Genomic DNA, 16,290 nt, shown 5'->3' with positions numbered 1-16,290 from the left:
TATTTTGCCAAAAAGAGCCATATTGGAAAGACAAAAATTCCCAGATTTTTTAACACTAGCAAACTGTTTTTTGAGCAATATTGTTTGCAAAAACTGAATCTTGTGATGAAAATTCCTTGTGGTTTTTGTTTAATTTCAGAGATCTGCAAGTGTCCCAATTATTATACGTGCAATCGAGCAAATGGAGACAACATGTCATAAACTCCTCAAACATATTGTAAGCATATCAATGTGAAAGCATCACTTGTTACAATAAAAAGATGTTCAAGTATACTTCTAATTCCAGACCTAGAAATAAGGGTAATTCTACTGCAGTCACAGTCATGCAGGGATCTTTGGGCATGCTGCTCCGCAAAGTGCACAACGCAGCCACTCGTTAAAAATTCAGGAGCAATTATCCCAGCTGAGTCTGAGTCAGCGAGCAGTGCTAAGAAGAGCCTCCAACTTATCCTACCTTGTTGCCACACAACCGGAGTATTTGCCATGTGCCCAAAGGTAGGAAATTAAGATACGCTGAACATTTCCGTTCACAAAGGAAGTCAACAAATAGCCATTCAAGTGGAGCAGTTACACTTATTTAGAATATGACTTATTCTGTCGGCTGAGTGGTTAGCGCGTCGACTTCACAGCTCTGGGGTCCTAGATTCAAATCCAGGTCAGTCCACCTGTGTGGAGTTTTCTTGTTCTCCCCAGGCCTGCGTGGGTTTTCTCCGGGTACTCTAGTTTCCTTCCACATTCCAAAAACATGCATGGTCGCCTGATTGGACACTAAATTGCCCCTAGGTATGGTTGTGAGTATCTCACCATTAGAGATGAACCCATTATTCTTTCTGAATTCCCACGGAATAAGGAAATACATTTTTATTCCTAACTCTTTTTGGTATGATTTCCATTTCTAAAATGTACAGATCCATAAAACTACAATAGATTTCTTTGGGAGAAACTGTGATCAGAAATTTGAATTAAACTAATTCCAGGGAAAAAGTAAGTTATAATTAATCACACCTGAAATTTTTAAGTGCACAAAGAGACCTTTAGGTGAATATATAATAAGATCTATTTAAATATCACTCATGATAAATTGTGGCTTAAAATAACCAATGATCAATTTTGATTTAAATGTTCAAACTAAATTATTATTGGTTTGGTTTCACTTAGAAGAGCTGCATTATGTATTAGCAGGTGTATAGTACAGAATTTTGGCCAAGCAGTGTATATAATGACATAATTTCACATTTTTGTAATAGAAAACTTAAATTCATAAGTGACTTTGATGTGTTAGTTACAGTTAAAAATACATCTCAAATACCAATCAACAGAAAAAGTAAAAGTAGCATTAATTTACTGTATTTAATACATAAGTAATGGATGTTCCAGTATTGAGAAAAGGAACGAGGAATTGTCTATTTTGGGTTTGGAATCTAAAAATGCATCTTGTATTACTGCAAGCTAAAAGAAAACCAAATAGAAATAAAACTTGGAGTAGATAACAGTAAGTGTGTATAGTAAGTATGTGTGCAGAGGATACATAATAATGTGACTCTTACCTCTAGATACAGATTGTCAACTTATATTATGAAGTTCAAGTAGAACCATACCGGTGCGTTTCCATATATGCTACAGGGTTGAAATTTGATGTCTTAACCTACAGGTTATCCATTTGAACTTGGCATCCCAAATGCACTGTGTGAAATGAAGCCTTCTCTTACAATATTTTCAAATGTTCGGATAAGAACACTTCCCTGGAGGAAGAGTCCTATATGTTTGTATATTTTAGACGTTTATCTATGGTACTTTTTCCACGGCAACCTGCAATGAATGTGCTTGTACTTTGCGCTCAGTGTGCCAAGTGCTCAAGGACAACCAAAGTGGAAAGTGTGGCCTGCTTTTAAGAGCTTCATTTTAATCACTTTCCAGGTAAGCATTCTCTGTCTCACTGACTCACTCATTTACGCACACAGGCAACATAGTCAACTTTTATAAAGAAAATGCCTTTAGATGCAGACAGAGAAAAGTGTGCTTGTAAAATGTCAATAAAGACCTAGTCTTGAGCTAATACAATTTGAGATGCCCTTTCATTCTTATAGTTTATGAAAAATAAAGAGAGCAATCTATTTCCCTACCCATTCCATCTGTGTTCTTTTATAAAATTCAATTTCACTCTTAACCAAGCCCTATAAGTGCATTTTGTGATCAGCTATGCCCCACTAAATAACAGCCTCCTTTTGTAGACAACACATTACCTTAATGCCCACCAGAAAAAAAAACCTGCTTTCTTCGTTACACATCTATTCATAGAAGTCTTCATTCATACATTATCTGAGTTGCTTATCCTTACAAGGGTGGCAAGGATGCTGGAGCCTATCCCAGCCAACAATGGGCAGGGTACACCCTGAATTGTTTTCCAGCCAATTGCAGGGCACATGAATACTATCAAGGATACAATTTGGAGCGATCAATCAGCCTTATGTGTAAACCACTCTGTCACTGAGGTGTACGGCTAAAAATGACACAAAATTCGTACAGAATGAAGACACCATTATGGATTCACAAAAAACTGCAGTAGAAAATCCTGAGAATATAACACCCTGTATTAGATAATATCACATGTTTATACACTCTAGTTCAGGGGTGGGCAAAGGCATCCTCCATGGCCGCTATGGGTCCCAATGAGATTTCTACCAAAAACCAGAAGCATCTCGGAGCCATCGACTGATTGGACTTGTAGGACACCAGATTGGTGAAAAGGTGTCCCGTTTATGGGTTGGAGTGAAAACCAGCACCCACTGTGTTCCCTTTTGTGGAATAGTTTACCGGCCTTGCTCTAGTTAAAATAATGATAGAATCTTGTCAAAGGGTAAAATTAGCAAGACACACACAAATCTGTAACTACTGAAATTGTACATTAAAAATAATTTACAGTAATCCCTCGAATATCACAGATAATGTAGACCTGTCTTGACGCCTGCCACTCAAAAAAAACGCAAAGCAGGATAACCTCTATTATTACGACCATCTTATCTGTTTTCAAAAAATTCTAAAACACACCACATCCTGCTTAGTGTTATGAATTATAAAAAGTATGTGACACAGTATATATATCACTTGTGTTCTTTCTACATGGAAATGTGACAGTGAAAGGATCCACTTTGATTGTCGCCCATATATTTGCACCAAGAGAGGCCCACTTTCAAATGTGCTTGCTTGCATATAATATTGAAAAATACCATATAAAATGTATCTACAAATCTAGATCTGTACTAGTCCAAAACAGAGTCCCTACTGCATTTTGTAACATTTTTACAAAGGCATAAGTGGGATGAAAATTAAAAATCATTGGTCATGCTAAAAAACAGAAACATGGCTAGGTAGTTTTGCTAACTGGGGTACAAAAATCAAGATTAGTGGAAATGGAGTCTACTGTACTTTAAATTGGAAAATAAAACATTTGTGGTTGTATTTCTTTGAGCTGAGGTCTAGACATGGTCCTCACAGATAGAAAATATCAATTCTGAATTGTTCACTCTCGGGTGTTCGTTAAGAGGCTTTGCCGAATGAATGGCTGTCTTCCCTTAAGTAGTGCTGCAGAATTAAAATGTGCTCTCTTAAGCACAAAGGATCATTCTCCAAACTTCAGCTGAAATCCTTTATAACCTACGGTCTCCATTATTTTAACAACTTTCCTAACAGGTTATGCAAACATTTTTTTACACATTTATTCGTGAAAAGCTGAATAATGAATGAATTATAACAATCACAGTCACAAAGCCTCTTCAAGGGCTCTATTTTCCTAAAGTTTGTTGAAATCAATAAACAACAGTAGTTGCTATTGTCACCCTCAATTTGAGCTATATCATCTTGGAGACTCTATGACTGGGCCATGCCCCTAGGTTACGATGCAGTAGCTAGAGTGTGTGCTAAAGCATTATAGCGTCGCAAACTACTGTTTGCCGGGGCGTTGGGGTGCTGACATTAGACCAATAATGTAAGAGCAGTCATAAAATAGAACAGCACAGGGACATTTCAGTGGAAAGTTGAACTACAATAGTATTGTCTAAATTCACAAGCTGTACACCATATGTCCCTAACCCCTGAGCCATTGAACGAGAATAAAAAAACAAATAATACTTGCATAATTTTTTTCACAATCTGACATTTTTTTATTAAAAAAAATAGCCATATTCTGCTACAGCCGTCTATGCCACCCTTTACGCAGGTTAAAGTGCTTGAAAAGTGGCTCTCATAACCACGTTTTCGTCGAAACTAGTACAGCATTTTTAATTCCGCTCTCCTACTTGAAATGAAACAAAAAGTCGTGATAATAAAAATTAATAAACGGTATTGGGCTTGGAACTTGTTTCTTTTGTTGTCATGTTGCGTTCCTCGCCTCTGTCTTCGCCATGCCCCCTGCTGAACAATGAAACGCTGAGTTTTGTAATTGTTTTCAGGGATTCGCCAGGATGATACGCTTCGCATCAATCTTTTGATTGAGATACTAATAATCTATCTATAACATGCATAGCAAACTGTAAATGTCTCTAAATCTAACACTCCAGGCCATATATGACTGAAGGCGACAAGCCAGTGGTCACAACAAAAGCAACTCTCATCAAAACAAGAATCACATGATAACCATAACCTTATACAAAAGCCACATGGTCAAACGCACAGACACTATTTCAGGAATCAATAATTCCTCTAAAGAGAAGCGCATGCTAACGCCCCACTGCACTAATCAATGCAAAGACAAATGTTATTGTTTTATCTCATTCCCTGACTTTCACATTCTAATGTGGGTTAACAAGCACTCTGTGGCCAGCACCAAAGAGTCCTGATAAATGAGAATATGACGCACAGTATGCCTAAGTAACCACAGAATGTCAAGACCATTTAGACACTAGTTTTCACATAGCTTCACCATATAGTACTCATCCACTCTAAGCAAATGCTTGTGGGCGTTGTATAATTTTGTATAAACCAAGTATGGTGCATAAAAAAAAAAGAGAACTGAAAAATGCTTCACTTTGGAAAGATGTATGCCAGCCATTCCCATTTTCTATCCAGTGCGAATATTTATGCCCCCCCCCCCCCCCCACATCTTGGGAGCAATGAGGCTATACCTTAGGAATGCAGCACTCAAGGCAAGCAGATCCTAAACGGAGTCTGACACGAGCACCGGACAAAAAAATGGACTCTAAATTTACAAAACCTACGCATGAAATGCAAGCATCAGTTATGGATGACTCTATAACGATCAAACCTGCAGTCTACCCCTCAAGGTCTTTTGTCTACTAAGCACCAAAGGCTTAACTACAATTTCTATTTACTTATTTTTGCCCCTGAAGTTGCTGCAGGGAAATCTTAAGTCACAATCAGGTTTTCCCCAAGAAGAATGTATACTATAAAAGTTTGTAAAATTTGCACAGTACATTCCAAGCAACATGACTACATTTTCAGTGATTATAAAAGTTGAGTCAGTGGTTTAGTTTAAAAAAAAAAGTTTTTGGCTCGGATGCACCTGCAACATGCTTTTCCTTTTTTTTTAACTACAATGAATTAAACTTTAAAGTGAGGAACTAGTTTTAGGACAAAATTCCAGATAAGTCATTAAAATCAATTCCTTGAGGGAAAAACAATTTCACTATCTAAAATCATACAATGCAGAAAATGTTCAAACATACTAGTTCTGATTCAGTCACTGATTTTGTCCTTAACATGTCAGAAAATAGTCAGAAATATTTTTTTTCCTCCCGGAAAATGCATTTTTTCTTATACTGTCCAATATCATTTGATCCAGTATTGTCACGTGTGATTTGAATATTTCAGCAAATGTTCTCCTCCCATTCTGTAATGAAGGTACCATTAAAGACAATCAAATATACTATGCAATCCAACACAGACTGCAATTTTTCAGTTAGTGCTGATTGCTCTGTCAAACCAACCTAGTAACTATACCAAATAACCATGGAATTCATTTTTTTTTTTTGGTCTTTTCTTAATGTCTGTATCTGGTGCTATAAAAATAGAAACCTATGCTTTCCTCCACTCAGAGATCGGTCTTGTTTGCATGGCACGCAACCCCAGCGGCTCAGTCAAGGATAAATCAATCGCTGACGGTGGCAAGATCGGATATCCGCTGACCTTGGAAGTGAACTGCAGCACAGGCAAAGGAGGCAGGGGTGGTAGCCCGATTGCAACAGTGTAAGAGGACGGCGAGGACGATGGAGGAGGAAGAGATTGGCGAAACAAGGAGGAGAGGGAGGGATAAAGATTGAGGGGGCATACCCTGACTGAGATGCCAATAAGATGAGCAGCTCTGAGATAGGCGAAGCGAAGACAGAGGCAGAGGCAGATGATGGAAGGAGCAGGGGATGGAGAAGGAAGCCAGATGGCAGCAGCACAAATGTATTAAACTATAAATCAGAAGGGAGTCCTAGTAAACTGCCAGGTGGGGTTTCAGCCAGGTCCACCCTGCTATAAGCTTACCATCCACCAATAGCAATCATTTTACCCAAACTTAGTTCAGACACAATTTTACACAAACTTTTCTGTTATTTACTACCCATTTCACATTTTAAATCTGCATTTTATTGATATGTAAGAGCTAAACAACTGATTTATTGATTGTTAAGAAATGAGATTTAAGGCGTAGGAGAAAAACGGATTGGTTAAAAATTGTATTAGCAGATGTGTGTACATAGGAATCAATGTCAGAATCAACGAAATTGCTTGTCATTTTTACCAATTAAGATGAACGTTAACAGATTGTGTAGATATGTCGATAATATTGTATTCAATTGATCGAAAGTTTTTGAATCCAATCAAATCGAATTATGACAGTGTGTATTGTATGTTTTAACCACGGAATACAATGATTGTCCATCCTTTCTACTGCACTTGTCAGGATTTTTTTCCCATCATTACTGAACTAGAGTGCTCGGTTGTTATAAAAGTGTTTTAATAAAGCCTCAACCATACACTCTTCATCTAGTGATTGATCGAACAACTGGCTTTGTTATAGAGTTCCTGCCAAAATTGTGACCATGATTAAAATTCAATTAATTGTTCAATTTTCGAGTCATGGCGCAACGTGTCTGCACAGCACAAATGGGAGCAACTTAATCTGGATTCCCATGGTGCCAAAAATCAATTGCTATACAGTAATGAAAGGGTAAAGTGGGCTTCCATTAAAACCAGGCTTCAAACCGAATAAGTGCTATGTATATAAAAGCAATATTCACTCAAACAATAACAGGGAGGTGTATTGTTACTAATAATGTATATAAATATGTCAGAACCACTATTACAACATAGTAAGCTATTTTAGTGAACAATTCTTCTTGCTTTATATCCTATCTATCCATCCTCTCATACATGTGTGGGGTCAGCTCACTTCTGATGCAGGGAAGCCCTGATTTTTATCTCACATGGCCACTTCTTCCAGTGCTTCAAGGGGGCACCCTAGAGTGTTCTCGGGGAAGCCGAGAGACAAAGTATGAGTCCATTAGGACTCTGCATGCAATCTTCTTTACGAGCACATGAACAGACGTGCAAGCTTGTCATCCTCATCACGTTAAGAAAACACCAAAATAGCACACAATGTCTGAGACCACTTCACTCATGTCACAGATTGAACCACTCAGTTTTCAGCAACTTGACCTCAAACACACAAAACTAAAGCATTCAGTCGGTTTGTTATTGATAAGAACAATGTGTGATTCTACTTCAGAGTGATAAGTAGTGTCACAGCTGTGGTAATACATCTGCACAAATCACTAAATCCTAACTCCTTCAGGCAGTATTTGTCAGTTGAATAGGTGTTCATGAAACAATTTCCTTAAACTCAAAATACAGTATTGTCAAATTCCTTAAATTGTGAGAGACAGTATTATCTAAAGATAGAACACTCCCATGCAAAAGAAGAACAAGCGAACAAGAAAAATAATCTTGCCAGCTATATTTATTTCACACGTTCCAGTTTTGGACACATTTAGGTCATTCAAGAAAGAATATGGATGTTCAAAGCACCAGTTTTTTTCTATTCTGCACTCATTGATCTATTCTAGAATGTAACTAACAAGGAAAAAAAGGACGATCTGTCATTAAATAGCAAAAGACAGCAAAACACAACTGCACACCTGCAGAGCAAGCTAATGTCAAAGCATAACTGTAACAACAGTCCACCAAAAATTAGATACCCTCTTTAAACCCATACATCAACCAAAACTTGTTTGCCTTACAGTTCGGTAGGCAATATTTATAGATATTGCATTTTACTATTAATAAAAAAAATACAAAAGAATCCATTGTTCACATGTTTTGTTAACACCATGTGCAAAAGCTTGCTGTTTTACTCATATCTGCTGTCATCTTGGAGGCTCACTGGTGTATGGATGAGCGATGCGTGAAGGTTGTGTAGTAAAAAATGTGAAGGCTGGCCAAACAGATCAGAGCGATCAGCCTTGATCCCTGGCATGCACGCACACACACTAATATAGATATCTAAAGTCCAACAAGGCACCTGTCCTATGAAACCATCACAACCAAGGCCAGCTATCAATCAAGTGCCATCTCCATTCAAGGATGATAGGAGGATGAAGTGGGGGGCACCAGAGGAGGGGAATGGGTAAAGGGTTGAGAGGGTGGGCAGGAGTCAGACAGGGTAGGAGTGTGGGAGTCAGAGAAACATGCTTGAGGAATGCGAGAGGAGTGGCGTACCTTGGTCTGGAGATAATTGGGGTAGTAGTAGGTGTACTGGGGGTACATTGGTTGCTGCTCCAATCGCTTGCCCATGTAGCTGGAATCCTTAGCACTGAGGCAGGGAATGGTGACACAGGGGGAGGGAGCTGCACACTCGCAAGCACTGATAGTAGAGAGGGGAATAGATTGTAGGGATCCTTTCTTTCTTGTCCACACTGATGTCACTCGTGGATTCACGAGAGGGAAGGCAGTGTCTGTGTGCTGTAAAACAGCTAGGAAAAGGAGTGTCTCAATGTAGTCCAGATCCTCCGTAATAAGGCAGAATGTCCCTCAGTCTCTCGTTGGTGGATTAATGGATATATTCCCTCAAGTTTCAATCTGAGAGAAGCGCTCTGGTCTGCCGCGGGTTTCAGATAAGGTGTGATAAGGGAGAGGATGGAGAGGAGAAGTTGCAAAGAGAACCAAACGGTCCTGGGAATGTTGGGAGAGGAACAGGAGGAAAGAGAGGAGGAGGAAAGGAATGGCCAAGGAACACAGGGAGAGGAGGTCTGGCTTCTCTTCTCTAGTCCAGCTATTTCACTTTTGCCTTGGCTTTAATGGTCCTCCCTCTCACGCACACACTGGTTCTATCGCTCTCTCGTACACACACGCTCTCTCTCCTCTCTATAGTCTGATCCAACAGAGACAGGGAAAAGATCCTCAGCACCGGTTGCCGACAGATGCACTTTGTGCTCGGAACAGACCACTCCAAGATGCTCACTTAGCGCTATCAAGAAAAGCACAAAGGAAGTTTCCTAAGGATGCAGTGATGAGTAATAAAATCCACTAATTGGTTGGTCCACTCCAATGGATAAAAGTACTAACTGTGCCCCTTGCGGCTAGTAGAGAAAGAGTCCTCCGTCTGCGTTCCTCCCGCTTCCTGCTCTCGTAATGTATGTTCCGTATTTCCTCCTTTCTGCTCTCTCACTTGTCTAAGCAGGCTGCCTAGTTCTCCTCGCCTCTGTCACAGAGTTGCTCTCTCATTCCCTCGCATGCGCTCTCTCGACTATCCACCCCCTCTCTCTCTCTTTCTTGCCTTCTCCTCCACACTGACAGGGCGGTAAAGGGGGCTCGTCCGGAGCTTACAAACACAGTGCCGCCCCTCTTTTTTTTTTCAACCCAGCTGGAAGGAGGGTCTTAAGGCAGCCAAGCAGACGCAGACCGTTGGGCTGCAGTGTTTCCTCAAGCTGGTAGTATGCATGGGAGAGAAGGCTAGGACTGGAGATTGAAAGGCAGATGGCAACAGAGCGAGCAGTCGATTCCCCCTACTGGATGCAAGTGAACCTACCGCCTAGAACAACAAATGTCCTTAGGGTTTTTCTTTTCCACTCCTTTACAATTAGGTAAACTGCCTATGCTAGTGCTTGACTAAGGTAGTTGAATCATCTCACAATTACAGAGTTGCAGCTTTCAGCATTTTGAAAGTATCAAATTAATAGTCAAATTACAAAGATTATTTTTCTAAGTGCTGGGTGATGCGGCATGAAGCGTATTGTACTACAATGTAGTATAGTATAGGCATATTGCAGATGTTTTAATATATCGTTAGTTGCCTTTCGAACTTTTTTTGTGTACAGATAAATAAATTATGTTTTTTTTAGTTGCATATATATACACACACAACATGTGGGATAGCAAATACAGTAATGACATTGTATTTCTCTAAAAGATATACCACTAAAAGTAATTGTTTCTTGTGTATTGTGTAATTTCATACAATTCTCTGATACACCAGTAATATTAGAAAGTTCAATGTATTAGTCACAACTCTTACGGTTTTCTTGAATGAGGTGTTTAAATTTAAATGATATATAAATATGATGATGGGTGATTGGTATAAATATTTTTTTAACAAAGCTAAGAACCAGAACAACCAGGTGAGCTCCTTAATCATAAGTGCCCTTTATGCATTCACAGCAATACCATAATCCCAGAAGCACGCAAGACAGACAACCAAGTCATTTCAAACATATGAAAAATTAAATTCACTTCATTTTACCCTGTTGTTTGACAGGTTTCCTGACAGGTGAAACAACCGCTCCAAAGAGTCCTTATTATAGCTCTGGCAGCTTTGCTAAATAATATTTCATAAATCCCTGATTTGCGTTCCATACAATAAAGCTACCAGGATTGTCTTCACATCACATCGGTATGTAAATACTCTTCCTTCCTGAAAATGATATCTACACATTAAAACAAGGATTGAAAAGCTGGCAGTTTGTTCCGAGTTTTGTTTGGTCTGCAGTTTGTAAATACTATAGTTCTAACATTGAGGTGTTCATAAATCTGAGTTCAAGTGTATATGAAACTCAGTGACAAAACAATAACAAGGCAAAGGCCTCTCACTGAAGACCTACAGAAGAAAATGTAATTTGTGTCTGCTAGGCAAATATTAGGAATGTCTGGATCAACTGAAAACAAACTCATCATCTGGATCATAGCAAAATAGGGAAGTATAACAAGGACAATATCCAATTGAGAAAGAAAAACTATAGAAAGATGCATTTTTTCCCCAATACATCGGAAACTGCCTGATTTAGAACAAAATGCTGCCTTTAACATTTTTTCAGATGAATAGCTTTGTTTAGATTTTATTTTTGTGTATATCTCCAACTACAGAGTGGATAGCATGTTCACTTCACAGTTCTGAGATCAGATTCGATCCCTGATTATGGTTTAGGTCTAGGTGGACAAAAAACAACAAAATTGGACACGAAAACACTGGGGAGCAGGATGGACAAACATGTCAGGTTATGATTTCCTAGCATAGTCACACTGTGTATGTGTCAGCCATAGTAAATTGGGGTTAATGAAACAAAAATGCACTATGGACTTGAACCTGCACTTGTGTCCCATGGCCTCGTGTGCCCACAAATTACAGCCCACTCTCTTCAGAGTGAAGGTGAATACAGGGAGACTAAAACAAACGCAGAGAATCAGATTCCCCTCTCATTTTTATATTGGATGTGATTACATTGACAAATTCATCACCTAAAATCATGTTCCGAGGATAGACAGGCCAACAACTCTTAGTTCCTGGTATTATTATTTTTTTCCTTTCCAAGTAGAGGAATATCACTATGATGCAAAGTTCCTTGGTTGCCTTGACTGACTTGACAGCTGCCTGTCCACTTTACCGACAAGTGTTCGCTAAAACAGTGCCTTTGGCAAAAGCACGCCATTGGTCCTTGTCATACTTGTAGTGTGGCCATTTGAGCAGTAAAAATATCACGACAAATTTATGATATGATGTCTTGTAATTTGAGACATTATCCATCCGGAACAAAAATAAGTGCATATTTAGCTCAGGATACTGAACAAAATAACAGCTAATAGCCAATGGACGGGAAGAAAGAAACAGGAATTTAGACGTGACAGCCAAAACAGACAAAGAGGTCATCGGTATAAAGCTTTTTGTGATTCTAAGTGGGTGGATGTTGTAAAGTTGGAATTCCTTTTTATTTATTTTTTGGTATGCAGCTTCAATAGCTGATTAGGTTAGGGTCCTTATAATTGATTAATTTCTGTTTTTGTTATGATGGAACTTTCCCTACAGCATTTTTAATTCTCATTTAAATCTGGTAATAAAGAATGGAAATTCAAGGGAGTCTCATTATACAGACACTGAGTAGTTCAATCATGAATATTAATGAGTTGAAATATTAACAATTAAGAGCAGGGAATTGGGACTTGACTCTTGAAATGGAAGAACTTGACCTGTGGCTCAAAAATTAAAACCTAGAAACAATCCAGATGGCTTTATGTGTAGAAAATTCCATCCTTAACTATACAGGAAGCAAAGGTTATCACTTAGATATAAGCGCAAGGCTAAATAACTTGAAAGTATTTTAAAATTTAAATTTTTTGACAGACTTTGAACAGAAAATGTGCAAATCAACTTTTTTTTCCTCTGTGCTTACGGAAGCACTTTTACAGAATCTCATTTCATCTCCTTTTCTGAACTGCTTTATCCTCATTAGAGTCGTGGGGGGTGCTGGAGCTAATCCAGTCCTCCTTACATGCTAGATATCGATTACTCATGTTGGCATTATTGGACAGATAATGCACCGATTTCTTTTATGAACCTTCAACATAAGGTATTGTGTTGATGTCTAAAGTCTGAATTGTTTCATTGGTCTGGCTGGAAAATTGTCTCAGGTGTTTACCAGAAATTTTAAGGGAAGGCCAGAACAGCAACAATAAATGGGTAGTGAGATTAAACCAGAATATACAACAGGTTGGAGGGAGTTACACTGAAGAATTGGAAAAAGTTGGGTATTTTTTTTCCTCAAAGCCTATGGTAAGAACTAAGTGTGTGAATCTTACCTTCAAACATTGTATAATCAAACTTTAATATCTTGCTTTTTTTCCATGATTGGATGTTTGAACAAAAATGTGGCCTTAGGATTTATAAATGTGATGACAATAAATCTTATCCGGCTAAACAAATTAGATGCGGAAATGAGAACAGCGCACGGACAGACATTCTCATCTGTATTAAGAAGATTAGACCAAACTTGGGTTTTGAATTAAATAAAATAGTCTCGATAGTGGTGACAGCACATTAGTGAATGTTAATGGTTATTCGTGTGAGAACTAAAATGATTAGCAGGCATTAATTTCACGTGTGCCATGAAGGTTATATAAATCTAATGTTAGCCAATAAAGACATTTTTAAGAAAATAAAATCAAGTACAATAAAATAACTTGGTAAACGCTGTTATGACATTTGGAATTAAAGACCTTTCCCAATGTTTTGGGAGTCAGCCAAATAAATTAAATTAAAAATGAGTGAAATATGAATATCAAAAAGATTGTCTTCAATTCATGCGAAGAAAAGTTGGAAAGTATTGGCAATGAGCGGCCTGGCGGATTGAGTAGTTAGCGCGTCGGCCTCACAGCTCTAGGGTCCTGGGTTCAAATCCAGGTGCCTCCACCTGTGTGGAGTTTGCATGTTCTCCTATTTTGTGTGGGTTTTCTCCAGGTACTCGGGTTTCCTCCCACATTGCAAAAACATGCATGGTAGGCAGATTGAACACTAAATTATTAAACAATGGGGAATATATATTGTATTTACAATAGTTTTTTGTTGTGTGGTTAACTTCATTTTACATATGTAAGAAAGAGAAACAATGTATCATCAGGTCTTTGAGTTGGTTGCCAAAAACATATTACATGCATGTATATACAGGTTTTGTCTCCATCACTCTCTAAAACACAGTTAATACAGATTAAATACCGTATAACCTTAGTTGTTATATCAGTAAATGGAAATGAAATCTTAGATCATGAATGTAATAGACATCCAGACGATTTTATTGTGTGTATGTGCCTCAGTATGCCCTTTGTTTGATATGTAAAAAAAATCTTTACTTCAGTCCAAATTGTTTGAATTAATATAATGTAATTGCTAATTCCTTGGTTTCAGAATTTAATTACATAATCAAATTAGTAATTACAACATGAGAATGAGGAATGAAACAGCCGTCTGAAGACAAATGGGGACTTTGAGCTATAAACTGTAGATACTCATTTTACATTTTAATGAAACTGCTCAAATTACACCCATTCATTCTGTCTCCATCCTTTTTAGAGCTTCAGGGCTACAAAGGATATAGACTAGAGATAATGACAATGAGTGAATTGTCGTCATCATAAAACATTATTTAACTATACTGGTGAAACTGCATTTCAAGTAAAATTTGTACATTCTTGACATTCATGTATAGATAAGAGTTGTGGAATGTATAACTAAAACTAAAGTTGTTCTCAATTATATTTATACACAGAAAAGACGTAGTCAATGGACAACTTGTTTGTGGTTAAAAGAACTATAAGATAAAGGTTGTTGAGTTGCAACCACTCAAGGCTTCACAATTACTATATTATACTCAATTGTATAAAATTAGTATTCACACAGTATGAGAGACTGTAAATAAAGAATCAACCCTCCTGTTACAGAAATGCTCAAAATCCAACAGCAAATAACTAAATAATAAAGTAATTAGAGCAGCCAGGAGGATGCGTGGTTAGCATGTCGGCCTTACAGTTCTGAGATCAATTTTTCAATTCAGATTCGGTTCCGACCTTCTTGTGTGGAGTGTGCTTGTTCTCCCCGGGCTTGCATGGGTTTTCTCCGGGTATTTCAGTTTCCTCCCACATCCCCAAGAAGATCAATTGTATGCTGGTTGAGCACTTTACATAATTGGCCTTAGGTATGAGTCTGAGTTGATAGTTTCCTTGTGCCCTGCAATTGGCTGGTCACCAATTCAAGGTGCATCCCGTGCCCTTATTGGCTGGGATAGGCTCCAGCACCTCTGCAATCCTTTTAAGGATGAGCATATGGAAAGTCAATTGAGTAACTGAGAAGTTCATTGTGTAACTGAATTACTTTTCCATAACATAAAAGATTTTGTCATGTTGCCAATAATAATAGCAAAGGGACATTCTTTGGTTATTGGGCATGTTTTTGATGTCAGGGTACCCTAACATCCTAACATCAGTTCCCATTTCATATTTTGTTAAAAAACATTTGATTTTATCATTAGAAAAATTAAAAATAAAGCTGGTGGAAACTTTATACTAGGGCTATTTGGAGGGCAAGTGTGGTAGTAGGTATTACAATAGGTGACGTGACGAAGGGTGTTACATTTTTATTTTTACACTCGATGCTATAACCACCCAACGAAATGCATGACAACACAAATGAGTTCCTTGACAAACGTTTTGTCACTGTTTCTAGTCAAAGCACTAAAACCCTGACAATCATATTGACTCGCACCAAGTGTCTAATTTGTCGTGTACACACATTTGAGATACAGAGAAGGGGTTGAAGCTATTTTACCCTTCTTTGTTGTTCTTTACCTTTTTAGTTGCCTATACTGTTTATCTAGCACTTCACAATTGGGTTTAAAAAACAAATAAAGACTGATTGCGGACCACCAGCCCTGCACGAAGACATTTGATAAACACCAGGCAGATTTCCAATGAGTCATTACAGCCTATCACAACATAGAGGAGAACCATGCAGGGCCTAATGGAGTAGGAAATATGAAACCAGACATGCATGGCTACAAATGACTCACAGGGCCTATCACTAGCCAATGAAGGGTAAGCAACAGACCTGGAAAGAGTAAATTGCTAACACTCTGACTCCATTACAAATGAGAAGGTTGAGCTGTCTCAGCCAAATGACAATTCATTCATTTTTTGAACTGCTTTATCCTCACAAGGGTCGCAAGGGGCATGGGGTGGGGGGTGCTGGAGCCTATCCCAACTGACTTCGGCCCAGGAGGCAGGGGACACCCTGAATCGGGGGCCAGCAGATCGTACAGCACCAGGAAAGAGACGCTCACACTCATACGTAGGGGCAATTTAGAGTGTCCAATCAGCCTACCATGCAGGTTTTAGGAACGTGGGAGGAAACTGGAGTCCCCGGAGAAAACCCACGCAGGCCTGGGGAGAACAAGTAAACTTCACCAAGTTGGACCGACCTAGATTTGAACCCAGGACCCCAGACTCACCCGCCGGGCCACCTGTATTCATTGATTA

At 38.6% G+C, this 16,290-nt stretch overlaps 1 protein-coding gene across 5 annotated transcripts in view; it reads right to left on the bottom strand.

Moving 5' to 3' along the window:
• Positions 1-16,290, bottom strand: part of rbms3 (RNA binding motif, single stranded interacting protein) — a 209,944-nt gene that overhangs the window by 187,205 nt on the left and 6,449 nt on the right. For 2 of the 5 annotated variants that reach the window (XM_077743453.1, XM_077743454.1), the window contains exon 1: positions 8,719-9,806. The exons of 2 other annotated variants lie outside the window; for them this stretch is intronic. In XM_077743453.1, the coding sequence (XP_077599579.1) occupies positions 8,719-8,793 (75 nt within the window). In that variant the 5' untranslated portion in view covers positions 8,794-9,806. Of the gene's footprint in view, positions 1-8,718; positions 9,810-16,290 lie in introns of those variants that run through there. One more of the 5 variants, XM_077743458.1, reaches the window with a different exon arrangement.

Source organism: Stigmatopora nigra, chromosome 21 (genome assembly GCF_051989575.1).
Source record: "Stigmatopora nigra isolate UIUO_SnigA chromosome 21, RoL_Snig_1.1, whole genome shotgun sequence".
In the NCBI taxonomy this organism is placed as follows: Eukaryota; Metazoa; Chordata; class Actinopteri; order Syngnathiformes; family Syngnathidae; genus Stigmatopora; species Stigmatopora nigra.
The sequence above is the reverse complement of the archived record's forward strand: the minus strand, read 5'-3'. Positions and strand labels throughout refer to the sequence as shown.